This window comes from Aethalodelphis obliquidens, unplaced genomic scaffold, assembly GCF_003676395.1.
Source record: "Aethalodelphis obliquidens isolate GAN/ISIS:26980383/991018 unplaced genomic scaffold, ASM367639v1 scaffold14, whole genome shotgun sequence".
In the NCBI taxonomy this organism is placed as follows: domain Eukaryota; kingdom Metazoa; phylum Chordata; class Mammalia; order Artiodactyla; family Delphinidae; genus Aethalodelphis; species Aethalodelphis obliquidens.
This window is the reverse complement of record NW_020837958.1, coordinates 39,627,028-39,651,670: the sequence shown is the minus strand read 5'-3', so window position 1 is coordinate 39,651,670 and position 24,643 is coordinate 39,627,028. Positions and strand designations below refer to the sequence as shown.

At 49.0% G+C, this 24,643-nt stretch overlaps 1 protein-coding gene across 14 annotated transcripts in view; it reads left to right on the top strand.

The window, feature by feature from the left end:
* CLPB (ClpB family mitochondrial disaggregase) overlaps positions 1-24,643 on the top strand; it is a 171,891-nt gene that overhangs the window by 112,585 nt on the left and 34,663 nt on the right. For all 14 annotated transcript variants that reach the window (XR_003434569.1, XR_003434570.1, XR_003434568.1 and 11 more), the window contains 3 exons: positions 7,274-7,388; positions 17,787-17,864; positions 19,122-19,177. Coding sequence is in view for 7 of the 14 variants with exons in the window: in XM_027115637.1 (XP_026971438.1) it covers positions 7,274-7,388; positions 17,787-17,864; positions 19,122-19,177 (249 nt within the window). In the remaining 7 variants the exon portion in view is untranslated. The remainder of the gene's footprint in view (positions 1-7,273; positions 7,389-17,786; positions 17,865-19,121; positions 19,178-24,643) is intronic.

Below are 24,643 nucleotides of genomic sequence, written 5' to 3'. Positions count from 1 at the left end.
TTTTTTGTGTGTGTGGCTGCGTTGGGTCTTCGTTGCTGCGCGCAGGCTTCCTCTAGTTGCGGTGAGCAGGGGCTACTCTTCATTGCGGTGCGCGGGCTTCTCATTACGGTGGCTTCTCTTGTTGCAGAGCACAGGCTCTAGGTGCACGGGCTTCAGTAGTTGTGGCACGTGGGTTCAGTAGTTGTGGCTTGTGGGCTCTAGAGCGCAGGCGCACATTGTGGCACACAGGGGTTAGTTGCTCTGCTGCATATGGGATCTTCCTGGACCAGGGCTCGAACCCGTGTCGCCTGCATTGGCAGGCGGATTCTTAACAACTGCGCCACCAGGGAAGTCCCTTCTTTTAACTTCTCAAAAACTGTTTGTTGAAACATATTTGTATAAAGTACGCATAAGTATACAGCTCACTGTATTTTTACAAGCTGAATATACCTGATCAAGAAATAGACTATTACAAGTACTCATGTGCATCATACTCCCCTCCAGTCACTACCCATCCCTAAGGGTAAGCATTGTCCTGATTTGTTTCACTTTTACTTTTACATAATTTCAAAGATAGTACAGCAAATTCCCATAAACCTTCACCCATAATACCAGTTTTTAACATTTTATTGCACTTGCTTTATTACTTATGTATATATAAATAATATATAGAGAGAGATATGTGTAATTTTTTCTGAACCATTTGAGGGTTAAGTTATATACTCGATACCCCTTAATACTTGTATGAATTTCCTAAAAAATAAAGGGCAATTTTCTTATATAATCTCAGTACAATCCTTAAAATCAGAGCATTAATATTGATATTAACTAGTCTATAGATGTTATTCAGATTTCACCAGTTGTCCCAATAATTCTCTTTACAAGAAAAGAAAATTCTGGATCTGAAGCTGGATTCAGTTTTCATGTCTCTTTGGTCTCCTTTATTTTTTAATTATTTTTAATTTTTTTTTTTTTTTTTTTTTTTTTTGGCTGTGTTGGGTCTTTGTTGTCGCACGTGGCTTTCTCTAGTTGCAGCGAGCGGGAGCTACTCTTCGTTGCGGTGCGCGGGGCTTCTCATTGCGGTGGCTTCTCTTGCTGTGGAGCACGGGCTCTAGGTGCGCTAGCTACAGTAGTTGTGGCACACAGGATCAGTAGTTTTGCGGTTCACGGGCTCTAGAGCGCAGGCTCAGTAGTTGTGGCACACGGGCTTCATTGGTCCGCGGCATGTGGGATCTTCCCGGACCAGGGCTCAAACCCGTGTCCCCTGCATTGGCAGGCAGATTCTTAACAACTGCGCCACCAGGGAAGCCCTGATCTCCTTTAATCTGGAACAATTCCTCAGTCTGTCTTTCATGACCTTGACATTCTAAGGAGTACAAGCTGGTTATTTTGTAGACCGTCCTCAATTTGGGTTTGTCTAATGTTTCCTATGATTCAACTCAGATTATGCATTTCTGGCAAGAACACCCTCTGGTGCTTATTTTCAATAAATTCGTTAGGTAACCCCATGCTAAAAGTAGGAATATGAAATTTGTGTTTTAAGTCTCATCTTCCTAAACAGGCTCTGAACTTCCTGAAGGCAAGAACAGGTCTTTTCTTATCTAGCAGGGTGGAAAGTGCAGGCACTGGAGTTAGACTACAAGGGTTAGTGTTCTGCCTTTATTACTTGCTACCAGTGGGACCCTGCTTTAATTACTTCATCTCTGGACAGTGAGGAAGGAGGAGATCCTCTGAACTCCACAGGGCTGTGAGACTTAGAACAGTTGGTTCTAAATCAAGCAAGACTCATCAGTCCATGTTCAAACTAGTGAGTGGAAGTTTGAGGAGTAACAGGATATTTTCACAGTCACTGAGTCCCACCCCACAAGGTACTTATTAATTACAAAGGGAAGAATTTTGGAGAAACTTAGCACAGACCACCTTAACCAAGTGATCAAAATTAACATCCCCAGCCACAGGTACAGGAGCATCACGTGCCTCCTGATGTGATGGACTGAGGAGAACATAACCCATTTTCTCACCTTAGCCACTCCTTGCGCCTCTTAACCTTCTCTCACCACTCTTGTCTCTGGATTAACCCAGCTATTTGCAAAGGAATGACATGATCTAATTTACATGTTAAAAATATGGTTCTGGCAGCAAAAAGAGGATCGACTGGAGGAGAGGAGAATGGAATCTGGGATGCTGACATAGTGGTTCTCAAGTCTGATGGGACTGATGCCTGCTCTGTACCCAGCTTTCCTCTACAAGGATGTGGATTCTGAGCTAGTTCAAGAGACTTTGAAGTCCCTTAGGTGCCCTTCTTGTCCCCCAGTCTCCTCTCCTGTCTGCGCTGTATTTCCCAGGCTCCTTTGTTGGACCCCTAGGCTCCTCTTGTCATCACCCCCCTTCTCAGGACTCATTCCATCATCCCACACCCCTCCAGTCTCATCTGTTGCCCCATGGTCCCCTTTGTTGGCCTCTGCACCCAGTCCTCTCTGTCCCCCACAGCTTCAGGGCATGGTAGAAGCCCTGACTGTGATGTAAGTTGGGGTTGGATCAGGGAGTCAGGAGGATGGGGCATATCTGAGTGTGTGAGCAGCCAGTGGGCTCTGCCCTGACCTCCCACAAGAGACAAACTGCAGCTTGGCCTCTCTTCTCTTCCCTCTTCCATGCTTATCCTGTTCTTGTCCAGGGTCTCATTCTGCCTACCACCCCTAACCTCGCTCCTCTCTCGGTGAATGTACTACCAGGTTTATTATCAGACCTGTTCCTGAGGAATGCCCAACAGTAGGTGTGCTGCCATACCCCTTCTCCCTGTAACCCTCCTCCGCAGATCCTCTCTGCCCAGCCACCCACTTCCTAGCGAGAGCCCAGCTAGGCTTCGCCTCGGCCTCCCAGGCCTTTCCTGTAAATGCACTCAGAGCCAGGAGGGGTGCCATATTAAATCAAGAATGATGGAAACCAGTGGCCATGATTATCCAGCCGAGATGAAGCATTGGGAGCTGGTTGCTGCTAGCTCCAGGTGAGGGCTTCTGAAGCTAATTGCATGTGGCTTTTATTAAGAAGATGATCACTCCCCCGCTCTTGCTCTCCTGGGTAGCTTCTTGGGCCTCTCAGCCCAGTGCCCCCTACTTTTGCAGGCTGGGTCATCTAACCTGTCTTCTCCTCCAGTGGAATCCTGTCAAAGCAGGGCCTTGACCTCAGTCCCTGTAGCCTTCCTCCCCATTTCCTCAGAAAGCCGGGAACAGCAGTAGCCCACATTCATAGACCCTTACCAAGTGCCTTCTCCCATCCTTCTCTCTCCTCTCCCCCAAATAGAATATATACAGACCAAATGTTTTCCTTTCCTAGGTTCTTCCACTGGTTAGTTTTCCACAAGCCTGAACTCATAGCTCATGCCTTAAAAAGTCATTCATTCATTCAGCATATTTTTTAATATAAACTCTGTGCTAATAAGCATTAGGAAAAGAGCATGAAGCAGTAACCTTCTACCTGGTTTAATCCCATTGTCCTGTACATTTTTATCAAAAAGTCTGATCCAGTTTCAGAAGTTTCTCTGAGGAGATATATAGGGCTTCAGGCTGGGAGGGAGTATGCTAGAATCAGGATGTGCTCAGATTTAAGCCATAGGTTGAATCTTTCCCAGTACCATCTAGAAAGCTCCTGAGAAACCAGCCAGATCACAGTGCAACCTTTCCCCCATGCTCACCCCCATAAAAGTCAAGAACCCTTTCCCATTGCCCAAGAAAATAATAGGAATACTAAGATAACCTAAAATCATGACAGTGAAGTCGACTTATAGGAGGTAGAAATATTTCCCTGAAAAAGACTTAAGGAGGCCATGGTGGCCGTACCCAAACCAACAAAGTGGTGGGAAATGTCATGTTAGGCTTTGCCTGTAGCAAAGGAAAGAAGATATGTTTTGTGAGGCCCCACAAACTAATAGATGAAAAGTACCTAGATATGGAGTTCTCTACCGCGTAAGGAAAATTGACAGGCAGAGCTGAGCCACCCCGGACAGTAGAGGCGTCCTGAGAACTCAGTTGGTGTTGAGACTGTACCCTGCAGACCCAGGGTTCCTAGGGCGAGAAGCCTCAGGAGCCACACTGGGGCAAGTGGGGGCATCCACGTGGACTTGGCCTCTGGCTTCTGCTTAAGCCGGAGCAACCGTTCCCCTTATCTGTGGGCTCCGTGCAGATTAAATTAGTTAAAAGGGTTCCAGCACCAAAACAAAAACAAACAAACAAAAAAGGCACTGGTTTAGATAATCAGTTATCAGAATACAGCAAAGGAGAAGTTACATTTATCAGAGGCCTGCCACGGGCCAGGTACTATGCTGGCCACTTGAGTCTCTCACATAGCGACTTCTACGTACACATTTGTTGTATGCCAGAGACCTATCAGTTGTTTCATATACATCACCTCACTTAATCCTCACAAGGATCCTGCAAGGTAGGTGTGAGTACCATCACCGTGTTAGAGATGCGGAAACTGAAATTCAGGGAGGTGAATTAACTTCCCCAAGGTCAGCTAACTAGTGACTGGATTAGGCGAGGTCTAAATTCACATCTTTGTGGAGCAAATCTGCTTCTTTCTGCCACACTGTGTGCCCCCACTGTGAGCCAGAAGAGGAGTCAAACTCCAGATGGGGACTACTATAAGAATTCAGTGAGACACTACATCTAAAGTGCTGAGTACCGTGCCTTTCACACAGCAGCTGTTCCACAAACTGTAGTTACCTCATTCGGTTGGCAACATGTATTGACTTCTTCTGTGAGTAGGGCCCTATGCTAGGCGCTGGAGCTATAGCAATGAATAAAACATGGGCTTTGTCACTACGGACCTCATGTGTGGAGTAAGGAGACATAAACAGTCAGTTAAATAAGTGCTCTGGAGGTCCCGGGGCCAGGGCAACAGGCTCCTTAGGCAATTTGGTATTTAAACTGAGATCACTTAGAGGTAGGTGGGAATAGAGAAGACTTTTGTGCTGAGGGAGCAGTGTGAGCAAAAGGCCCAGAGGCAGGAATACCCATCCCTGAGGGGAAGTGACGAAACAGACCTAACAAACCCTCCGAGGCCAGCTTCCTTCTGCAGCCAGACTGACTGTGAGCTGGCCAGGCTGCTGGCCAGTGCTGTACCAGCAGGTATGTGTGCATCTCACCATCAGAGCCTTCCACCCCAGTGGACTCGAGTGCTGAGAGGGGCTGAGTGGACAGGGAGGAGGAAGCAGATACATGCCTGGAGTCGGCAGAGCCAGGTGATGTATGTGGCGCCTGAGGGAGCTGCACGATGACACGCTGGATTCCAACCAGCAAGTGTTGCTCCGCTGGGATCAGCGCCGAATTATTGCTCCGTATGAAACCCCGGAACTGATGGGAGCTTTCAGTTACAGACTGATAGCAACAGCCGAAATTGGATTGTTTGCTATTTATTTTTTTTAACTTCTGTCAAGGTCACTACCTTAACAGGAAAACACTGCCCAAGCAGCAGGTATTTTTCATCCACTCTCCCTGCAAGAGCAATCTGCAGCCACAACTTTTGTGACAGGGCCATACCTTGGCAGCTCGCTTTCTAGAAAGCTGTCAGTATTACAGGGGCCCTAGGGGAAAGAAGCCTCCTGAAGACCCAGGTCTTTCCATCCCACTTCAAGACCTGTTCCCTTCCCCCACCCTCCATCCCCTGGCCTCCATAAATGCTTTATCATCAGACCCACACACTCACCCCTCCTTGCCCAGTCTCCAGATAGTCCCACAGCTCCCACGTAGCCCAGTATTCCAGCTCCTTCAAGCCTCCTGTCTCCCAGAATTGTTCCGTGCTTTATGTATCCTTCCCTTCTCTGTACTCCTACATCACCCAGTCTAGCTGTTAATTTCTCTTTATATCTGTCATCAACTTCATTTTTGCAAATATTCACCAGATGCCTCCACTGTGCCAGGACCCGTGCCGGGAATAGCAGTGAGTAAAAGGCAGTGCCTACCCTCAGGGGGCTCATAATTGATTTGGAAGACAGAATCACACACATGCAACAAACTGGTTTTCAAGTAATTTTTTTTTTTTAGTGATAGGTACAAGGCTAGAAATAGGCACACATGCTTTGGAACCATGAGGGAAATGGCTAATTCTGCCTGAGTAGTATTTGTATACAGACCCTGCCTCTCCTCCCCTGCACAACTTTGAGCTTCCTGAGAGCAAGGCCTGGCTCTTCTCTTCTCCCTCGCAGCAGGACCAAGCTCGGGCCTCCTCCATCTGCCTTTTCTGAAATGGACCAAGCCGGAGGCCAGACACATGCCAGACACTCAGCATCATCTAAACCTCCCAGGGGGCAGGGTATAATCCTCCTCTTTCCCCCTGCCCCACCTTTCCATCATTGCATGCACAGGGCCAGGCACACAGCAATTGCTGAATAGTTGTGTTTAATTGAAATGCAGTATCATTGAAGTAGAGGGTGTTCGTAGCTCTGGTTTAAAAACCAAAATGGGTTTCAAGAGGTTAAGTGGAGGACTTCCCTGGTGGTGCAGTGGTTAAGAATCCGCCTGCCAATGCAGGGGACACGGGTCGATCCCTGGTCTGGAAAGATCCCACATGTCGTGGAACAACTAAGCCTGTGCGCCACCACTACTGAGCCTGCACTCTAGAGCCCATGGACCACAACTACTGAAGCCCGCACACCTAGAGCCCGTGCTGTGCAACAAGAGAAGCCACCACAGTGAGAAGCCCACGCACCGCAACAAAGAGTAGCCCTCACTCACCACAACTAAAAGAAAGCCCGCGTGCAGCAACAAGGACCCAACACAGCCAAAAATAAATAAATAAATAAATAAATTTATAGAAAAAGAGGATAAGTGGAAAAGGAAAGGAACCTATATTTGTAAGCACTCAGTGCACATCAGTCATGATGCTAGGCACATTCTATATACATTATCATATTTAATCCCCAATTTACGGAGGAGAAAACTGGGGCAAAGTAACTTGCTCCAGGTAATGAGCACATCTTGTAAGTGATAGAGCTGAGATTCGAACCAAATCTTCTGTCAGACGCCAGAGTCAAGGGTTAATTTACTAGCAGTACTTACTAGCAGGGTGAGGCAGGACCCCTGAGCAGTGGCCACCCGAGGTAGGGAGATGAGGTGAGGCCTAGGTCGAGGGGCAGGGGGAGGACTGGGCCAGCCTCCAGTGGTCATGAGCCAGAGCTGTGCATCAGGACCCTCAGAGAAAAAACCCTGTGTTTTTCCCCCCTGGGTTGGGGGATAGAATGAAACTAGGATCCTCCTGGGCCCAGCACTCCTGAGCCAGCTTCTCTCTCTCCCCACAGTACCAAGAGAAGCAGCGGAAACGTGAGGCCGAGGAACGGCGCCGCTTTCCCCTGGAGCAGCGGCTGAAGGAGCACATCATTGGCCAGGAGAGTGCCATCGCCACAGTAGGTGCTGGTGAGTATGCGAGATGCTGGCCTGCACCAAAAAGGGCAAGGAAGCTCGCGGTCTGCCCTAGTGAGCTGTAGTCCTGCTGTCTCCATGCTGGGGAGAAGTGGCTAATAATATTACAACATAACATTTGTTGAATACTTCCTATGTTCCAGGCAGTGTTCTAAGCTCTTTGCATATGTTGTGTCATTTAATCTTTACAGCAACCCTATGAGGTTGGTGCCATTAAATTCCTCTTTTACAGATGAGGAAGCTGAGACAGAGCACTTCAGTAATTTGCTCAAGGCTGCCTTCGTATGCTTTGAATTTAACTCTAACCTTCATCTGGTCTACTGCCCCCACCCCACCCCCATTTTTCAGGTAGGGAAACTGAGACCCAGAGAGGAACAAGAGTTTGTCCATCACTAGTAATGTAGCAGTTGAGCCAGAACTAGAACTTTTATCTTCTGTCTCCCAGCACAGGACTCTGCCACACTTCAGTATAATTTGTCAGCAGCTGGTTCAATTTTGGGGAAAATATTCTGAACAAGTCTTGAGTGCCTTCTTCTCCACCTCAGAAGTTCTTTATGTCCGATACTTTGACCCCTGGGAGCTAGACTGCCTGCTGGTGTAACTCCTAATCTAATGGCCCTCCTCCCCATGCAGATCCCACTAGAGAGATATATCAAACTGAGATTCTGCTCAGGATGGTGGCCTCACTATTGTTCCTCTACTCAGGTGCATGACTCCCTGAGGGTGACCTCAGACAGGTGAGGTAAGGTCAGTGGAACCCTATGCCTGGCCTAGACAAGGGGTATCCCCCAGGGCAGTGGTTCTCAAAGTGGTCTCTGGACCAGCAGCACCAGCATCCTCTGGGAACTCGTTGGAAATGTAGATCTGAGGCCTCAGCCCAGACCTATGGAATAAGAAGTTCTCGCAGGGGGCCCCAGAAATCTGTGGGTTTTGTTTTTGGGGGTTATTTTTTAATTTATTTTTTTGGCCATGCCATGCAGCTTATGGGATCTTAGTTCTCCGACCAGGGATTGAACCCAGGCCCTCGGCAGTGAAAGCAGAGTCCTAACCACTGGGCCCCCAGGGAATTCCCCAGAAATCTGTGTTTTAACAGGCCCTGCAGGCAATCTGATGCTCAGCTCAAGTTTAAAAACTTCTTTCCGGTACTTCCCTGGAGGTCCAGTGGTTAGGACTCTGCGCTTCCACTCCAGAGGGTGCAGGTTCAATCCCTGGTCAGGGACTGGGATCCCGCGTGCCACGTGGCTTGGCCAAAAAAAAAAAAAGAAAATTAAAAACCTCTTCCCTGTGATGTCGTGGTCAGTCCCACTCACATGTTGCATCTGGTGCTGCATCTAGTCCCACCAGATGCAGCCCAGCGACTGCCAAGGCCAGCACCAGTTCTCGCCAGTAAAAGGAGAAATGAGTCTGAAATTGTGGTGCCCCTCTGGAACATTCTGGAGTGGCCTTGTCAGCCCTAGGAAACCTATTAGAGGAGTCATTGAACAATGAAGGCAGTCACCCCTGTGACACACTAAGCCCAGCCCAGTCTCCATCATCCTCACACACCAGTGGGACTGTTAATTTCTCATTATATCTGTCATCAACGTCGTTTTTGCAAGTATTCACCAGATGCCTCACACACCAGTAGGCTCGTGAGACCCTCATCAGGGGCCTGACCATCAGTGAATAAGAGGAGCCCATAGGGACTTCCCTGGTGGCACAGTGGGTAAGACTCCACGCTCCCAATGCAGGGGGCCCAGGTTCAATCCCTGGTCAGGGAACTAGAGCCCACATGCATGCCGCAACTAAGAATTCACATGCCGCAACTAAGGAGCACACTTGCCACAACTAAGGAGCCAGCAAGCTGCAACTAAGGAGCCCTGGAGCTGCAACTAAGGAGCACGCCTGCCACAACTAAGGAGTCCACATGCTGCAACTAAGGAGCTGGCGAGCTGCAACTAAGGAGCCCACCTGCCGCAACTAAGAAGACCCAGTACAACCAAAATTAATTAATTAATTTAAAAAAAAAAAAAAAAGAAGAGCCCATAGACCAGAGCTGCCTCACCAGCTAGAGGTCAGAAGGCTGCCTGCAGGCACACACAGGAGCCAGGGAAAGCTTTTATGAATACACAAGTTCCTGCTACTCAGGCCCAGACCACACCAGGCTGCCCTTTTGGGTCTGGATACAGACAGCCACCCTCAGCCACCACCTTGGAGGTGGCAACACCGCACTCTGTGTCTGAGGTAGAGGGGAAGGAGACCTGGGAACTCTTGAGTTGAAGAAGAGAGGAGGAGGAGCCCATGGGAGAGACAGGTGACCTAGCAGAGATCTGAGAAAGCATATCCTGCTGGAGTCCCATGTCCACTTGGGCCAGAACTGCAGCTGCCATCATGATATTTTCCCCCCACTTCTTACACAGCCCTTTCCCAGCAGGTTGCCTGCTCCTCTTACCTCCTGCTACTCACCAGCTTCTCAAGCCCATAAGCTATGAAGCTCCCAGAAGTAGCTGGGGGGAGAGGGAGGATCAACCAGGGCTCAAATCGTAGGTGGGCCACTTACCAGCTGTGCAGCTCAGGCTGGTCATTCAGCTTCTTTGAGCATCAGTTTCCTCATCTCTGTACCGAGGAGCCAAATCCAGGACTGTCGGACTGTAAAGCACATGCTTCTTCCAGCGTGTACCAGATAGCACTCAACAAAATCTAGTCCCCTTCCTCAAGATGTTTACCACCTAGGGTTGGGTACTGTGCTCTACAGGTCAGGCCCACAGTTATTTCCTTCAACCCGGGACTTATCCCTAGTCCCAGCCCCAGACTGGTCTCTTCCCCAGGTCCTACATCACCTTGTCTGTCCCTGCCCTTGGCCCAGAGCAGGAGTAGATGATTCCACTCCCCACCTCCTAGGACCTGTCAGAATGTCTGCCCCGACGTGCTTCCTTCTATCCAAAGCTCCATTCTGTCACCCGAACTGCCTCAGATCTGGAGGCAGATCTTTGTCCTGTGGTATGTAGGTTGACCCTGCTATGGCTCCAGTGATGCTGGAAAAGATACAGAGGCCGTGGATGGCCTGGGCTGAGGGGTTGGTATGTTCTCTTCCATTTGTAAAGCAGTAACTGTGCACCCACCTTGCTAGAGGCCCTGCAGCCAGGATCACACTGATAATAGATTGTGTTCAGCTACAAACTCAGGTGAAGCATGAGGCACTCTTTGGGTTGGAATTTGTGGCAGGTAAGCAGCAGCCAGTGCCTCAGGACCTCAAGACTGAAGTAGGTGCAGGAGAGGGAGGCGGATCTAGAGGGTAGGCCAGACCTCCCTGAGTCCTCTAGGCTAGTGTCAGATATGTGCTGGGGGCTGGCTGGGTGGAGCCTGGCACCCCAGGGGTACCACGAGGATGGGCAGGCAGAGAAGTGCCGCAGAATGAATTGATTTGATAAATGGCCATTTATTACCCTCACGAATTGACTGAAACCAATTTCGGTCACATCAACCCCTGGTAAGTGCTGGGATATTGATTTGTGCAAAGTAATACAGTGAATTTATCAGTGTGATCCCCAGCTGCAGGGCTTCTAGCAAGGCTGGCGCACAGTTACCGCCTTACAAATGGAGGAGATAAAGCACCAGCCCCACAGCCCAGGCCCCCATGGCCTCTCTGGGCTTCTGGGGTCACTGGAGCCAAAGCAGGACCAACCTACAGACCACAAGCCAGAGCACTGACATTGAAAGTGAGGCTCTCCATCCAGAATGCAGAGCCGTTCTTGAACATGGGGAAGGGGAGGATGCCTGTTCTACTGGGCAGACCTCCTGGGAGCTCAGAGCCTCTGTGCCCCACCATCCTCAGAAACGCAAGCAGTTGTCTATTCAGCCCATTCAGAGCTAGACTCCGCCCCCCTCCTCCAACCCACCCTCCTCCCATGTTCCTGTCTCAGTAAAGGCACTACCGTTCCCTGGTCTCCTAAATAGAAACTTAGGTGTTTCCTTGGTCCTTCCGTCCCCCTCACCCCTCACAGCCCATCAAGTTCTATCATTGTAACTCTCTGTTCTTCTCCCCTCTGTTCCTAATACCGCTGCCCCAGCTCAGGACCTCAGTATCTCCCATGTGAACCAAGCAGTGGCCTCCTCACTGGTGTCTCTGCCTCCTTTTCTTTCCCTGTAATCACTTCTCTCCAGCTAGAGTGAGCTTTGTAAAGTGTAGGAGGGGGAAAAAAAAAAACCTGTTTAAAATCTCTGAGTGGCTGCCCTAGCCTGGCACACAGGGCCCACCCCTGCTGCTCCCCCTCCTTGGTTGCCCCCACCCGTCCCCACCTGGCACTGCACAAAACGGCTGCTTCTGCTACCCCGCATGTGCTGTGTTGATCTCCTGCCTGCATTTGTTGATGCTGCCCCCTCTGCTTGTAATTCCCTTTCTTCTGGCCCCTTCCCCACCCCAGCCCTGCCCACCTCCCACACTCGGGCTGGTTTTTACTTAGCCTAACTCAGTTCAGGAGCAATAGACTGTAGACTCCTGAGGGCAGAGACCATGACTGAATCATTTTTGTTTTCCCATGTCCTGGCACAGCGCTCTGCTCGAAGTAGATGCTTAGTGAAGTTTGTCAGATTAATTATTTTGGTATGGCCCTTTGTCCATCTCTGATGTGCTCTGAGGAAAGAAGAGAAGCTGTAAGCCTGCTTTCTAGTTGTTCACAAGCATGCTAGGAATGTGACTGTAGCGAAATAGTTAATTACAACACCCATACTACTCAGCCTTTGACCCTTTTTCCCCAGACCTGCTCCAAGAAGCTTTTTCTGGGCAGCAGGTCATCCTACACACCCTGTCGCTCCCTCTGACCAGGGGCCTGTCCCCAGAACCCATTGCATCTGGTCCCAGTTGACTCAAGCCCATGAACTCCCCCAGGAAGCTCTACCACCTTGACTGCTCTTCCAAGGTCTGGCCCGAATTCAGAATCTCAACATCAGCCATGTGCACACAGTAGGCGCACCATCCTGTCTTGTGCTCCACGTCCCTCTTTGACTAATCCAAAAATGTAACCTTCCTAAGCACTGCACCTTTCTGGACCCTCCCTTGGAGTCCTGTTTCTAATCTGAGAAATACATCCAGGTCATCCCTGAGTTGTAGAGAGGCAGTGACTGATTTAGAAAACTTCTTACAGTTCCACTTCCCCACCTCACCACTTCAGGTGTCCCTCCTGTGCGCCTGCCATTCTTATTGTCTGGACTGCCCTGCCCTTCGACTCACCTGCCGGGACCCTCAACACCGAGGCCTCCTCCAGGAAGCCTTCCTTAGCCCTCCACCTGGGTGCAGGGCCCTTTCTCTGGGCTTCCCGTGGACATCTTTTAAAACTGAACTTACCACATGGCATCAGTGGTCTTTCTCCCTCCCAAGGTCAGGAACTACCTCTCATTCAGGTCTGTTTCCCCAGGGTTGGTACACAGGTGTGTAAAAGGTTGAACTCAAGTGAACTCAAATGAACAAAGTCTGAGACCATCTTGACGTTCTGCCTCTCCTCAGCACAAATTCTGATCTCAGCCTCTTTCTGGAAGGGTGTCAATCTTCCCTTCAGGGATCCCTTACCTCACAGCATGCACATAGGCACATATAATGGGTGGGCTCAACAAAAGCTGTTTTTTGCAATTTTAATACGTAACCCCTTAGTAGCAATAGTTTGTCTTCAGAAAGACTAATCCTTACAGACTAAGAAGAGAACTCACTCTCATCATCCACCAAACCCAAGGCACCAGTATCCACTCAGTCAGCAGACACTTCTTGAGCTGTGCTCCTCGAACCTATAAGCTTAGATAGGAAATTGCTAATAGACATTTAGATGACTCAGCCATGGAGTCCCTCTGAAGGACAGGTTTCCCTAGGAGGTGGCACAAGCATGGAACAAACATGTTCCAGTTAGGTTAAAAAAATCTCTCCCACTGCATCACCAGAACTTATCAGGAAAGAAGAGTCAGCCTGCCCAGACTCCCCCGGAACCTTGAGCTACATGGAGGCAAAGGCCTGGCATGGGAGGAGGAGGCAGTACTTTTGTCTCACTTTGGTTTTGCACACACCAGGGCTTTCCTCTGGAATGTCCCTTCATACCCAGACTGCCTGGCCATCTCTCCCTCATACTTCAGGCACAAATGGCTCTTCCCACACTTCTCCCAGTTGCTCCCATCCCACTTGGAACCCACAGTTTTCATAGCAGCGTTCAACCAAAAGGCACAAACCTTGTTTTAGGCTTCTTTGTAGGTGCCCCAGCACTCAACACAGAGCTTTTTTGCTGAGCAAATGAATAAGGCTCCCTGGAGAGAGGTTAAGAAGAGAGTGGAAACCTTATTCACCCAAGGGTAGTAGTAGTAGTAGTAGTAGTAGTAGTAGTAGTAACCAGTTGAAGCCATAAGAGACTCTTGGGTCCAGGCCTCACTCTTCTCTGTAAAATGGGAGTTGAAGTGTCTGTTCTTTTCCCCTTGTGATTCCAGAAAAACCAAGAATTAATTCATTTAGTCAGCACACATTAAACCAGTGATGGGCAAGAGTCCCTCAGGAAGTAGAATGCCTAGCACATGCACCCACGGAATACACAGGTTGAGGCACACCCTCCCCCTGATACGAGGGCAGAGACAGATGAAACCTGTTCCACTGCCCCCCTTTGAGCCTCAGTCTCTTGTTCTGTAAAATGGAGGTAATGTCTACTTCTCTGAATTATTGTAAGGATGAAAGAGAGATCTGTAAAATAGCAAAGCTAATGGCAGCTGCCACTACTGCTGCTATGACTACCATTATTTTTATTATTATTCCATTCTTTGCAACTTATAGCCATTAACTATACTATACTATAGCCATTAACTCATTTTAATCTTCATGTGGGGCTGACTGAGCATGTATGGCTCTTCCCATTTTATAGATGAAGAAACCAAACCTCTAAATCAGTAAGTGTTTTACTCAAAGTCAATCAACTAATAAGTGGCAGAGCCAGGACTCCAAACTAGGTCCTGTAACTCCTGCCCTCTCCATCATACTGCCCCATAGATGAACATAGGAGTTAATGGAGCAGATGTGATGTGGTGGAATAAACAGGAAAGAGTTGTTGCAGGTGAGACTTAGGATGGTCTGGTAGTGGTTGACATGGTCAGGAGAAGACGTTCTGGTAAGGGGAAGAACCCAGCAAGGAGGCCCTGGAGCTGGCTCAGCATGTGGAGAGGCTGCCAAACCTGTTGGAGGTTTCAGAGATGGGACCGGCCAGAGAAGGGGCTGAGCTGCCTGCTCAGGGAACCTGACACCATCTCAAGCCCAGAGAGCAGTGGTCAGGATATGGTCAGGGGCAGGGGCTCCTGAGACCATGTATGGAATGGCTGAGCCAGCCAGACTGGAAGACTGCAGTGCGGTGGCTTTCCAGGTGAGGCGAGGGAATGAGGAGATGTTGTGGTAGGGGAGAGCCAACTCCTTTCTCTAAACTCCTGAAGCACCAGTTCATGCTCAGGAGCTAGCCAGAGCCAGGGTTAAAGCCCAGGTTCATTTATTTCCCTGTGTAGTCTTGAGCAGGTCACCTAACTTCTTTATATATATTTCCTCGTCTGTAAAATGGGAATCAGGTTACCTGCCCTGCCAACCTCATGGGTTCATAACCAGCCTCAAATGAAGTTATGTCTACAGAAGTTCTTTACAGACTCTGAAGTGCTAGCAGAGGAAGTTGCTGCATTTGCTTGTCCACAGAGCACCAATACCTGTGGCCACATCCCAAATGGGCCTATCCAGGTCTCTGTCTGTCCCAGCCTCTGCCCCAGCCTGACAGAACCCTGAGGCACCCAGCCTTGGTCCTCAGCCACCCTGCCAACCACACACCCCAGGGCCCGCCTTCCCCGGTCTTTCGTAGCTGCTTCCATTTTTCATTCTGTCGGACGCCATCTGCTTGGCCATTTTTCTCTTCAGATATTATTAGAAATATCCAGAGTTGTAATTGTTTAATGGTTGGCATTTTGCCTGTTTCACAGGGAGCCCAGATCAAGCCCACCCCAGACTCATGCCCTGGGTCTGGCAGAATTGACCAGGGACAGCTGTGCAGTGGAGTCTGCTTGGCATTATAAAGAGCTCTCTCCCAGGTGCATTATTAGAAAAGAAGGGGGAAAAGATGGCCCCTGGCGTAATCCAATTCCGCATTCTCCATGGTGTTTTTGAACTGCATAGCCCAGAGGCATGCAGCTCTTGGTGGGCTGGGAAGCTTCCTGAAAGAGAAGTCAAGATCAGAACCTGAGGTTCATGACACCTGGGGAACCCTGGTTCCCCAGGCCACCTGTCCGAGTGATGCCTGGATACTTTTGCCTCCCCAAATACCCCCATGAAGCCTGAATCCAGTTTTTGCTCAGCTTCTTTCCAACCTAGATTCTCAACTTAGCCAACTTTTGGAAGAGTGTGACTCCTTTCATATAACCCCTTCTGTCACCCTTGCCTCAACACACATCCACACATAATGTTCACAGAAGTCTAGCCTTTGCCATTTTACAGTATCTCCACCTCCCCAAATACCCCCACCCACAGGGTCTTGTTTCTGTCAGGACACTGGGGGCTCCCTCTCACCAGGCTGGGACTTCTCCATCTTCATCCCCAGCCTTCAGATACCTATGAGGTCTGTGGATTCCCATCATGGCCAGGCCTTCCAGAGGACCAAGCCAGTCAGTTTAGAGATGATCTGAGACCTAGCCCAAGGGAGAGGTTAGACAGTGTTTTCTCAGGCCCCTCTCAGGAGTCTCAGGGAGTATCTCCCAAGCAGGCAGAGTGGCTAGTCTGGTGTCCATGAGGTTGCACAGTTTTTTTTTTTTCTGCTGAGGCCAGAACTAGAAAGTATCTTAGGTAGAAGCATTAGAGATTGAGGTGACAAAGCCCACAGTGTGGACCTGAACTCCTAAGACAGGGATTCGAGACCTCTTTGATCTGATCCCACCCACAAGTACTCATGTTCATTCCTGTCTCTTCACCTCTGTCATGCTGCTGCATTTGCCCCCTCCAGATCCCACCCAGTCTCTGTGATCTGTCATCAGTCCCACTTCTTCCAAAAGCCTTCCCTGATCTCTCCAGCCGCTTCTTTGAAACCCAGCCACACAGATTATACCACACAGTATAGCATTTAGGATCTTTGCACCTCAAGAATGGACGATGCTTCCCTAAGACTGTCAACTCTTCCTCCATTGACTTGGTTTCCATGCCTTGTCCTCTGACATATATCCTTTTGCTCATCTCCCCTTAACGCTCTGGGGACCAGACCATATATGCTGTTCCATCTGCAGGATGACCTTGACATTGCACAATGGTCTCTCCCCTTCCTTCTTCTGACGGCCGTGTTTCCGTTTATGGCAACCCAAATTGATACTAGCTTTTGTAAGTAACCATATGTGACAAAAAAAGAAGACAGGTTTAGAGATGCAACTCTAACATCTCCACCAGTCAGCTGGTAATCTACTAGTTGTGTGACTTGGGCAGATCTCTTTATCTCTTGTTTCAGTTTCCTGTTCAGTATGATGGAGTTGAAAATAATATTTTCCACTCAGGATATGGGTCTTGAGTAATAAAATGTTGGCGATTTTTCCATTGGGCCTAGCAGATAGCATGTTTAATAAATGATTCTTCTGATTGTTCTGCCTCATTCTGTTCCTACTCTTATACTTGAGTGATGCTTCTGAGCCTGACTCTCCCACTCTGTGGTTGGGCACTTAATTTCCTCATCTTGCACATAGAACCCTTGAAGAGGACAGGTTAGCACTCACTCTAGCAGAGCTGAGCCCTGGGGAACCTAGTACGTGTTTATTCCCGTTCCCCTACCTCTGCCCAGTGGAGGCCATGTTGGTGGAGGTGCTAACCAGGTGGCTCACCCTTCCATGCCCTGAGCTCCACACTACCCTTCATTGGCTTCCAGAAAGTGCATTTGGCTGTATTTCCTAACGGCAGATGAGACCTTAGTTCCCCCAAATGGGAAAGAGTTCAGAGCTCACACCCCAGATCCCCAAGGGCCTGCCATGGGCTTCTGCCTCTCCCATTTGCATAGGGGCAGGCTCAGACTCCTGCCAGTGGTGAGTAGATGGGTTACCAGTGGAGAGCTAAAGTTCCTCTCGAATTCTCCTTCACCAGCCCCCCACCCCCTTCACCTCCATTCACCATCCACCCGCCTTTCAGTTTCCTTGGCAACGCTGAGTGCTCATCCTGGAAAACTTTATCCGAAATCTGCTCTGGGCAGCTTTCCAAATCCATGCTAACCTGATTAGGTGTCTCTAGGGGCCTTGCCAGCTAATCAGATTAGGCAGCACTAATGGTAGTGAGGACTTTGAGTGGGCGCAGAGCAGTAAAACATATTGTATACTTAGTGATAATTATCCTGCCTTTTGTGTCATTGATTTATCTGCCTCCCTCCCTGTCCTCCCGTCTTATGTGTTTGGCCATAGCGATCCGGAGGAAGGAGAATGGCTGGTACGACGAAGAACACCCTCTGGTCTTCCTCTTCCTGGGATCATCTGGAATAGGTAACTGGAAGTAGATCAGCCTGTAGGGAAGGAGAGCTGGGGGAGCCCCAGCTGCTATGGGCCAGAGTCACACGACCCACCTCTCATTCAAATCTAGCTCCCAGAACAACTTCCTCCAAATTACAGAGCCAGCAAGAGGATCATCTGGCACGTTAGGAACAGCTGGAATTATGCCCCTCTCTCTGGAAGCTGTGGTGCAGGACCTACTTCACCTGGAAGGCCAGGCCCTTGGGGTCCTGTGAGTCCTGGTCCAGCCACTCTGCAACCCCAGAGGCTGCCCTTTAGGAACTGAACCACCTCCACTGCCCAGTGCACCAGCCTTATCTAGTGTAGCCTGGGACATAACCCTCTAGGAAGCTAAAGAAAGCCCCTGATGGCCAGCACAGTGCTAAGTGCATAGCAAAATTGGTTGCAGTGAAATGGGTCGGGGATTTTTATAGCCATTTGGGCTGGGTTATCTGAGGCATTCTCACCCCCTCACTCTCTGCCCTCACAGATACTTCCCACTGCCACCACCACACCACCACCACCTCCCGTTGTCTTTTTGTTTTTCTCTCTCCCATTGTCTTGATAGGGAATTTCATGCATCTGTTGCCTCCTCTTCCCCTCTCAGCATCTTCATGGGTGCTCCCTCAGATGTAGGGTCCCAAAGGGTTACCATTACCTCACATGATACTATAGAACTTGACCCATACCAGATAGTGACTTCCAAAGCCTTGACCATCATGCCAAATGGCCCTTCAGAGCCACCACTTCGGTATTATCATTCCTTCTTTATGTTACAAAGCAAGGCTGTGAAGCCAAGGAGAGGTGCTTTTTATCCTCTCCCAGCCTCTATTTGGCCTGTGGCTCCAGGGCCTGGCTGGATGGCAAGACCGTGGGTGTCCAGAGAGATACAGTGCAGTGAGCCAGGAAGTCAGGGTGCTCCTAGGACAGGCAAGGTTTATGCTGGGCTTCAAAGGACAGGATGGCTCTGGATTGTAAGAGTCAACCTCTCACTCTTAGGATGCTGCTGTAGAGAAAAGGCTTCAATCCCCATCCACAAAAAATCAAGATGCAATGCAGACTTTGATTCTGGTCCCAGTTTTACCATTAATTCCCTTGGTGACTTTGAGAGAGTCACTGACCCTCTCTGAGCCTCAACATTCCCATCCATAACATACATTATTTCCAGCATCCATGCATTTCTAATATGCTTTCATCACAGGAGATAGTCATCTGGTCCTAACCCAACACTTCTCTTTTCCTTCTTATTAGGAAAAACAGAACTGGCCAAGCAGACAGCCAAATATATGCACAAAGATGCCAAAAAGGTAAGGGCTGGGATCTACGCCCAATTGGCAGGCCATGGAGAGCTCACCACTCCTGCTAGCCCAAAAAATCCTAGGCTCCCTGAATCTGGCAATAGCCAATCAAAAAGATGGGCCCTGGCCCAGGAAGCAGGCCTCAGCTATGGCCCCAACTTGGCCACCAATTGCTCCAGGAATTTGGGCAAGTTATTCAACCTCTTTGTGCCTCAATTTCTTCATCTGTGAAATAGGATGAATAATCCTTGCCCTGCCTGACTCTTGAGGCACTTGGGAGAACCCAGTGAGATTCATTTATACAACATTTCTAAGCATCTACTCTGTGCCGGGTATTGTACTAGATCCTGATAATACAGCGTTCATTAAGACACTCCCCTGCCCTGAGGAGCTCAGTCTTGAGGGGGAGACAGCTTTAGAAACATATCACTACTGTCCAGTGCCATCAAGGCCATGCTAGAGGGAGTCTCAGACCTGTAGGAGAAAAGTAGAAATAAGAGGATTTGCTTTTCTACATGAGCTTTTTTTTTTTTTTTTTTTTTTTTGGCGGTATGCGGCCCTCTCACTGCTGGGGCCTCTCCCGTTGCGGAGCACAGGCTCCAGACGCGCAGGCCCAGCGGCCATGGCTCACGGGCCCAGCCGCTCCGCGGCATGTGGGATCCTTCCGGACCGGGACACAAACCCGCGTCCCCCACATCGGCATGCGGACTCTCAACCACTGCGCCACCAGGGAAGCCCCATTCTACATGAGCTTTTAAACATGATTTCTTAATGCCCTAAGCTATGAGGTGGTCAGTCTCCTTTTTCCCATGACCCAGAGGCCTGGATTCTCCATAGGACAGGGCTGTGCCCATCCCCTTATTCAGACTCTGGCTTTCCAAGGCCTGCTCAGTTTGACTTTCTAGACTGACAGGAAATACTTTCACACAGACAGAAATGTCAGAGCAGTCCTTGGAGATTGCAGAAACATTTCAACTTAAAGCCACACATTCTTCTTCCTACTGGCCTTCCCAGTGTGGAGGCATCACAGGTTGCCCATGACCCTGGATGCCCTTGCCTACTTTCTGTGGAAAGCCTCCCCAGCTGAGGTGATGAGGAATTGCCCAGGCCTCCGCCAGCCAAACTGCCAGCAACAGAGTCCTGGCCACCTCCTTTCCTGCTTTTGCCTAGCTCCCCCTTCACCACCTCCCTGAGGGCCTGGCAGCCACAGAAACAAGGTAGCTCAGGCTGTGTCCTTCTGAGCTGCATTCATAGCCCCCTTCTACTGACTCGGCCAGTAGCTGTCTGTGAGCTGTCTCAACCAAAGCTAGAGCAGACCCACTCAACAGGCAGGCAGGCAGGCAGGCAGGCAAGAAGCAGCACATGGCATGCTAATATGCTCCAACCGAAATAGCGTTTTTAAGACAATTCATCAGGTTGGCAGCGATTGAAACAACTAGCACTCTGGAAAGGGCCATAAACTAGCAAGACTATTAGGGAAGATGCAGTTATGGGCAGGAACCACCTGATTAGGGATGAAGAATTCCGAGTGGTTTAATTTTAATACTGTCAGAAAGGTTAATATTTAATTACAAATCATAATCTCCTTATCCAAGCTGTCTTAATATGTCTTCATACACAGTGGAAGTAGAAGGAAGGTATCTGCTGACTTGCTGGTGTAGAAAGGAGAAGGGGCTTGATAAAAGACTGATGATGCAGGTCATTTTTCAGTTGGAGCATCTAAACAAGAGGCAGATTTCCATCAGTGCAGTGTGTCCTGAAAGCTGATGATGGCATCCTTCAGTACATGCCTCACCTAGGAGACGGAGTTAACACCGTCACCACTTGGAGTCAGTGGCCTGGGTGATCCAGGCTCTGGAGTCAGCCATTCCTTGGCACAGGTTCTACTGGTCCTAGACGGGTTGCTTTACCCCTCTTAAGTTTCAGCTCTTGCCTCAAAGTGAAGCTAATCAGTCCTGTGTCTAAGGTTGTCGTGAGCATCAAGTGAGATACTATGAATCACAGAGAACACAGGTTCTAGCACCCAGTAAGTGCCTGATCCCTTGTCTTATATTAATTCATCACTCTGTACTTTCCACAGCAGTACTCCCATCCATTGTCTTATTTGATCCTATAAGGAAGATAGCATAAATGCTAAATTAGACCCACTTTTTAGATGAGAGAACTGAGACCCTACAGCGTTAAGCATCCAGAGTCACCTGTTAGGGGAAGAAGTAAAATCAGAATCCAGTCTCTCAACTCTTCTCTCAGAACTGTTGTTCTCAGCCACAGGAGGAGGCTAGATTATAAACTTGTCCATTTGTCCCCATGTCACATAGGGAGTTGAGAGGCATGAGAAGCCCAATATAACCATGTATTTTATTTTTAAATCATAATTGTTGCTTCTATAAAACTTCTACCTTCACCAGCCCTGAGGACCAACTCATTACAGCATCTGTGTCTAGCATAGACATTCTCTGGACATGTAACAGGCATGTTTGAAACCTGCCTTCAAACTCTGAGGGTTCTGGGCTTCCCTGGTGGCACAGTGGTTGGGGATCCGCCTGCCAATGCAGGAGACAAGGGTTCAAGCCCTGGTCCGGGAGGTTCCCACACGCCGCAGAGCAGCGACGCCCGTGCGCCACAACTACTGGTCCTGCACTCTGGAGCCCACGAGCCACAACTACGGAAGCCCACGTGCCTGGAGCCTGTGCTCCGCAACAAGAGAAGCCACCGCAATGAGAAGCCCACGTACCGCAACCAAGAGTAGCCCCGCTCACGGCAACTAGAGAAAGCATGCACGCAGCAGGGAAGACCCAACGCAGCCAAAAATAAATAAATAAATAAATAAATAAAATTGAAAAATAAAACAAAATCTGAGGGTTCTGGACTGTAAGCTGTCTAACCAGGGTACCTGACATCACCAGGACCCACGGAGTGATGTGTGGGAAGTGTCATGTACAGGGCCCAGTGTAAAGGAGGACTGAGCACTGACCTGGGAGTTGGTGACTTGAATTCAAGTTCTGGCTCTCTGATCCTTAGTTTCCTCATTTGTAAAGAGTCACAATACCTCCAGACCTGGCTGCCTCTCAAGGACTTGTTTGCACATTTTCATAATTTCTTTTTTATTATTAATTTATTTATGTTTGGCTGTGTTGGGTCTTCATTGCTGCGTGCGGGGGCTACTCTTCGTTGCAGTGTGCGGGCTTCTCATTGCGGTGGCTTCTCTTGTTGTGGAGCACGGGCTCTAGGCACACGGGCTTCAGTAGTTGTGGCACACGGGCTCAGTAGTTGTGGCTCGAAGGCTCAGTAGTTGTGGCATATGGGCTCAGTTGCTCCATGGCATGTGAGATCTTCCCAGACCAGGGCTCAAACCTGTGTCCCCTGCCTTGGCAGGTGGATTCTTAACCACTGCGCCACCAGGGAAGTCCTGTAATTTGTTTACCAGACTTGTGAGCTTATTATTTTTCTCTCATTAACCTCTACTATTTCTCCCAAATTGAGCAGCTTTGTTAACTCCCATTATTAGGGTTAATAATCCTTGAGAAGAAACCTTAATGGCATTCCGTGATTTCATCCTGAAGTAGGGTGGTGAAGCCCTAACGACTGCAGTTATAGTGGCAGTATGATGAAGGGATCAAGAGCAGGGCTCTGGGTCCAATGCTAAACTACTCTGTGGAGTTGGCTGAGATCTCTGTTTACATCAGTTTTCTCATCTGTAAAATGGATTCAGTAATGGTGCCTGTCTCATTGGATTGTTATGAAGGTTAAGTGAGATAATGATGTAAAATGCTAAACACCATTCTTGGCACATAGTAAGCAATCAGTACATGTTAGATATAATTGTTATTATTGTTGCCTCACTTCTAGATAACCCTAAGGTAAGATCATTTGAAACCAAAATTATTCTAGCCAAGAAAATCAAGCCCTTAGATTTGTTGAGAGTTACTCAGCAAATCAGTAGGACTAGGATAAGAACCCAGGTAATTTGACATAAGCGTAAGTGAGCACTGAAGTCTGTACTCCCTGTTATCTTGGGGCATTGATTGACACTGGTTCTGGACACAAAGCTCAGAACCCTTCAAATGAAGATGCCAAGAGCCCAGCTGATTGATGGAGTGGGAAATATGAGGCAGGAGGGTAGAGTGGCTAAGAGCACAGGCTTGGAGCCAGATTGTCAAGCTTGAGTGACCTTGGGCAAGTTACTTTAATCTGTGGCTCGGTTTTCTCATCTGTAAGGTGGGAATGATAATACTACTTTTATCTCATAGACTTACACACATTCTAAGCCCTTTATAGCTTGCTTATTTAGAACATCGCCAGACACATAGTAAGCGCCCAGTGAGTGTCACCTATTATCCAGATACCCATCTCATGGCTTCCAGCTCATTGCTCCCTCTGGGCAGCACTCCCAGCTTCTCCATGTCTATCTTCCCACACTTCCTGAAGCCAGTGTTTCTCTTGGCCGAGCTGCCTGGGTCCCTCTGAAGATGCTTGCTGGCTAAAGCTCTATGTCCTCTGATAACACACCCTCATGACCTTAAGAACTTCTCCAAGGCCTTTCCAACCTCTTGGATTAGGTCCTCTCCTCAGGCCATGACATAAAGGAGAAACAGCGAGAGGGCATAAGGGCCTGAGTATATAGGAAGAAACTGCAGCTCCAAAAGGGAAAGCAGCCAAGGCCACACAGATAGTGGAGAACTGGGGCTGGAAGCCAAGCCTTGGGCTCTTTCTGCCACCCTATACCTCACGTACAGAGTGACAGGACAGAGAAAAAAATAGAATACATCACAGACTGAATTTCTGGCCAGCAACTGAACTAGAGTATAGCCTGGATTTCAGACATAGCTACCTCCCTCTCAGGGTCTTGGCGCGCCCTCCCTCATCCCCAGCTCTCAGGAGAAGCATAGGCAGTGGGTGCATTCTCTTAGATGGAAGCATGTGCCAGTAGGAGAGGAGCCTGAGGAGTCTCTGGGGAACCCTGATCTGGGTGGAGAGACAGGGCCTCTGAATGCCCTTATAATGCCCTAAATCCCTAAATTCTTCATGAAAAGTCATGGGCATTCTGCTTGTTTTAACTCGCAAATCCCACTCCAGAGGGTGTGCTCTTCCCCTGGGGCTAATTATGGTCGGGCCTCACCCCAGGGGGCCAGTTCCCCGGAAATCAGCCCTAGGCCCAACCATGGAGAGAGAAGGGCTGCAAGCTACATTCTAGATAGCTCTTAAGTGAAAACATGTAAATAAATGAGAAAGATTTATTAGTTTAAAAGAAAAGTAGGGGGCTTCCCTGGTGGCGCAGTGGTTGAGAGTCTGCCTGCCAATTCAGGGGACACGGGTTCGTGCCCCGGTCCGGGAAGATCCCACATGCCACGGAGCGGCTGGGCCCATGAGCCATGGCCGCTGAGCCTGCGCGTCCGGAGCCTGTGCTCCGCAGTGGGAGAGGCCACAACACTGAAAGGCCCGCATACCGCAAAAAAAAAAAAGAAGAAAAAAAGA